At 40.0% G+C, this 4,932-nt stretch overlaps 1 protein-coding gene across 5 annotated transcripts in view; it reads right to left on the bottom strand.

The window, feature by feature from the left end:
• Nucleotides 1-3,052: 3,052 nt before the first annotated feature.
• STK31 (serine/threonine kinase 31) overlaps nt 3,053-4,932 on the bottom strand; it is a 119,439-nt gene continuing 117,559 nt past the window's right edge. For 4 of the 5 annotated variants that reach the window (XM_019508586.1, XM_019508588.1, XM_019508587.1 and 1 more), the window contains one exon: nt 3,053-4,076. In XM_019508586.1, coding sequence (XP_019364131.1) covers nt 3,852-4,076 — 225 coding nt within the window. In that variant the 3' untranslated portion in view covers nt 3,053-3,851. The remainder of the gene's footprint in view (nt 4,077-4,932) is intronic. The other variant, XM_019508590.1, reaches the window with a different exon arrangement.

Below are 4,932 nucleotides of genomic sequence, written 5' to 3'. Positions count from 1 at the left end.
TTCAAGTACATGAGACAGGCTGTCCATTGTCAATGCGAATGATGGGGTGGCTCTAGAGAAAAATCTTGAAGCCATGCAACTTGGAATCCACCATGTGGTACCCTCCTATACAAGGTCAAGGCAGCCTGGCTCAGGAAACTCCTGAAGTTAGGTAAGAGAACTCTCCCTTTCATTAGGCTATATAACAAAGATTAAAAACAAAAATAAAGCTAAAACAAACTAGATGAAAGGTCCAAATATGTAACTAGAAGATGTAGCTATGTCTTAGGGACACGGACTGTGCTGGTTCTCCATCTCAAACTACAGGCTTTATGAAGAAAAGGAGTGGCACATGTGCCACTTTTTAATATCCTTAGCTACAGTGCTCAAATTGATGTGCAAGGCACAAGTGCAGCTACACTTCCCTGCAACAGATACTGCTGTTCAAACAAAGCCTGACCTCACATGCGTGGATGAGAGGGAAATCTGCGTGGACTACCGCCAAAAAATAAATTGATTACACTTGATACATTAAGTTTCCTTCACAATGGCAAAAGGCTAGGAACTTTTGTTTTTTTTAAGTGGTAAACTTTGGTCCGTGGAGCCAAGGTAGATGTCATCTACCTGGACTTTAAGAAGGTCTTCAACACAGTTTCACATCCTATTCTCATAAGGAAGCCAGCAGGCTGTGGAGTGGACGCTTACAGTCAGGTGGGTGGCCAACTGGCTTACGGACTGCACCCAGAGAGTGGTGGTGGATGGGTCACTTTCAGCCTGGAAGGAGGTGGGCAGTGGTGTCCTGCAGGTTTTGGTCCTTGGACCTGTGCTATTTAATATCTTCATCAGCAATTTGGACGAGGGTGGGAGAGCACCCTCTCCAAGTTCACAGATGACACCAAGTTATGGGGCAAAGTTAACACACCAAAGGGCAGGGAGGGGATACAGGCTGATCTGGATAGGTTGGACCAATGGGCAGAATGCAACAGGATGCAATTTAACAAAGACAAATGCAAGGTACTCCAACTAGGGAGAAGGAATCCCCAGCACACCTATAGGCTGGGGGATGACCTCCTCAGCAGCACAGCGGTTGAAAGGGATCTTGGAGTCACAGTGGACTCCAAGATGAACATGAGCCGGCAGTGTAATGAAGCCATCAACAAAGCCAATCACACCTTGTTGTGCGTTAGCAGATGCATGACCAACAGATCGAGGGAGGTGATGCTTTCCCTCTATGCTGCACTGGTCAGGCTACAGTTGCATTACTGTGTCCAGTTTTGGGTGGGTGCCGCACTTCAAGGAGGGGTGAGGAGAATCTGGAGAGGGTTCAAAGGAGGGCAACGCGTATGATTAGTGGCCTCCATGCAAGACCCTATGAGGGGAGGTTGAAGGATCTGGATCTCTTCAGCCTTCACAAGAGACAGCTGAGGGGTGACCTTGTAGCCACCTATAAGTTTATCAAGGGAGGACAACAGAGAATTGGAGATGCACTATTTACCAGGGCACCCCTAGGAATAACAGGTACAAACTAGTGGAGAGTAGATTTAGGTTAGACATTAGGATGAAATTTTTCACAGTAAAGGTGGCCAAAATCTGGAATAGGCTGCCAAGGGAGGTGGTAGTCTCACCTAACTTGGAGGTCTTCAGGAAGAAGCTAGATAGACACCTGGCTGGGGTCGTACAACCTCAGCGCTCTTTCCTGACTGGGGCAGGGGGTCGGACATGATAATCCTTCGTGGTCCCTTCTGACTCTACAATCTATGAATCTATGAGGCAAGGACCATTTTTAGTTCAATGTTTTATTGCACCTTTATTGTTTTATTGTCCTAGTCCTTTACTAGGGCTGTTAGATACTTCCACAATATAAATGAAAAGGTGGAAGTTTAGACTCTTGTAAACACAAAAAAGCTGCTTGAGTTGTTTTTATGAACATACACCCCAATATGAGCCTTGACAACAGTGTTTCAAGCTAAAACTTAATTATTAGGTTATTTATCTACATAGTGTTCACAGGTTTCTTTTAAGTTAAAAGTTAGCCTTGGATTGTTAATAAAAGTTATATTCCATAACATGAAAACACTTTTAAAAACGTGTGTGTTGATTTCAACTCCAGTGTTAATACATGTTAAGCATTGTATATTTTGATTACAGGACATTTGTCACTAATCAAAAAATTCAATCCCAGACTGCTTTAATAAACTTTTGCCATCACTGATTTTATTACATATGCAAAGTTACATATGCAATCAGTAAAATGACTAAGTTGTTTTAAACAAACTTTGTGACAAAAACCAGTCAGAAAAACAAATTAAATCATATAAGGATGAAAGACCACTACTGCCAAAACATTCTTTCACATGAAAGCTGCGTTGCCTATGCCTACATTTAGATCTAATATACACCTTCAACATTGTACCTGGGATTTCCCAGTATTTTTTCAAAAAATAAAAAATAAAAAAGCCACATTCTGTATTCTTCAACTGGTAAAGAGGCCTATTACAGGGATTCTATTAAATTTCTCTACAACAACTATTCTCTATGGCAAAAGTCCTGTTCAATAGCAACATCTAGTGGCCAGATATATTCCTAAAAAAATCCTCTCAACCTGTCCCTTTTCCTTTGCTGCTCCCAATCCCCACACAAGAGTTATGCAACAGGTAAGAAAACCTTTACATTAATCCACTAACCTTCAACAGTGCCTTGTTACACTTCAAAGATATAAATAAAATCTAGTTCCAATTTTTGCATAATGCTTTTGAGTTTCTATTTTTACTTCGTTCAAGCATCCCTCCCTACTATATAGTGAAAAATTTGCAAGTTCTAAAAGTAGACAAGCATGCACAAAAAACCCCAGAAAGACTCGTCTATGTTTGTTGGGAAGAAATACCAAAAAGATAAGAATTAACTGCAAAATGAAATACAAAGGTGTGACGAGGATTCTTCAGTAACAGTGTATCACAAGCAGGCAAACAAACCTAATGAATGGTAGCTCTACAACTGATGCAGTTATGAATTGTAAACACCAGTCTTTCATGTTCAAGTTTCTTTGAGACAGAGATAAAACTAGAGTGTTTTATGATAAGCAAAATGTAGCATTTTTATTTGTCCAAATAGGTGCCTTGGTGGCAGTACAGAAAAAAGAAGATCAAGACGTATCTTCAGACTACTTAATCAAGGAGGTTCCAAAGATACCTTGCTTAGATCATAGGGGAATTAAAAAAAACCATACTGAATGGCTTTCTCTGTCAGCTTTACTGACTAGCTGTCAGACCAGTGATGGGTTTTGAGAGGGTTTTTGTGGGGGGAAGTGCGGGGGGAGGGAATAGTAGCATAGAAAGGGAAGTGTTTGGTTGCTGGTGGTGAGATGAGGGGGTTATTTTTATTGTTTTTGGAGGTAGCTGCAGTTGCAGTATCTGCCTATCTGGAAAAATACATACAAAAGCAAATCATCTAGTAAAAGGAACTTATCTACTTGAACAGAAATATTTAGAAGCAGAGTAAAATAGGGAGAGGACAAGGGACTAATGAAAATTAGTCATGACTCTCTCACTCTGCTTTCCTGGCATCTGGCAAACAGTACAACTATCAAACATATAACTTCTCATTTAAAGAATATTCAAAGCAAAGAAGGTTGACAAATGTCATCCTGCAAATGCCTCTGTCAGCAGTATCCTTCTCTTAACTTCAACTGGTTACTTTAAAAAATATGCCTTTAAAATAAAAGCCAAAGAAACCACAGTTTTAAATACAGAAAAAAAAATGACTGTGTTAATCCTATTTTTCTTCTTTACATTCTGAATATGAGAGACTAGAACAACTACTTTTGGAGCTAGAAATTCAAGTATCTGAGGTAAATATCTGAAGAGTTTTTTGGCCTATTGAGAAGTGTCTATCTCATTGTCCTCTTCCTTACCATCCAAGCCAGTTACATCCTGGCTTTCTTCTTTTGCCTTTTCATATTCATGTTCTTTACCTGGTTCATCTTGTGGGAGAACCGAGATCATGCTGGGCCACAAGAAACAATCTGCCTCCAGCACCTGTTCAGCTGTCATTCTGTTGCAGGAGATCAGATTCAACAGCAGGGACTTAACCTTATCTTCCTAAGAGAAAGCAGAAAGGGAGAGAAGATGGGAGCATAGATCAGAAGAATTACTACTACGAGAAACAGAATACACTTGCAACTCAGACCATGAACAAAATGAAGTATTTCATGACTGCTTCTCCCACATGCATAGACCACAGTTATTACACATGCATAAACCAGATATATGGCACTGACCTTGTAAAATTTCAACATTGAGCACATTAAACAAAGGAGGTACTTGGCAAAACTAAACTCTTAACCCTTTAATTCCAGTGGGTATTTCAGTAGAGCAATTTCCCTCTAACATGATATTTTACACTGCCAAATTCCAAGGCAACTGTAAGGAAATAATTTCAACCATTGCTAAAACCCAGGGAAATTCTCAACTTTACGTGCTACCTGAGGCAAAACAGAGTAGTCTTTATGACCCTGTATTACATTCACTTCAGCTACCGTATTTTTCATTCAGAATAAAAATATTTACCAGTAGTTATAGTACTTCAAGACTTGTTGCTCTTCTGCACGTCTATTGTGTGTAACGGGAAAGAGGACAGAATCTACATACGAACAACAGACCTGAAGATACTCCACTTAATGAAAAGAAAATGTATTTCATCTGAGTGCTTGTTAGCATACACTACTATATGCAACTCAGAACCACTGTTCAGTTCCCCTGCAAGAAGTCCCAGAGTCCTTCTCTTTTTTTCTCCAAACTAAATAAGCCCCCCTCTCTCAGCCTTTCCTCACAGATTCTAGGAACTCTATTAGATAACCAAAATTACAAAATTGGGTCTTCAGCATGAGATCAGTCACAAACTCTTCTCTGTTTTGTAGGCTCTAATCTCTCTCTCATAAATTTCATTTCATACTGA

The sequence above is a fragment of the Gavialis gangeticus genome, unplaced genomic scaffold (genome assembly GCF_001723915.1).
Source record: "Gavialis gangeticus isolate Ggan-Ray unplaced genomic scaffold, GavGan_comp1, whole genome shotgun sequence".
NCBI lineage: Eukaryota > Metazoa > Chordata > Crocodylia > Gavialidae > Gavialis > Gavialis gangeticus.
This window is presented reverse-complemented; position numbering and strand designations above follow the sequence as displayed.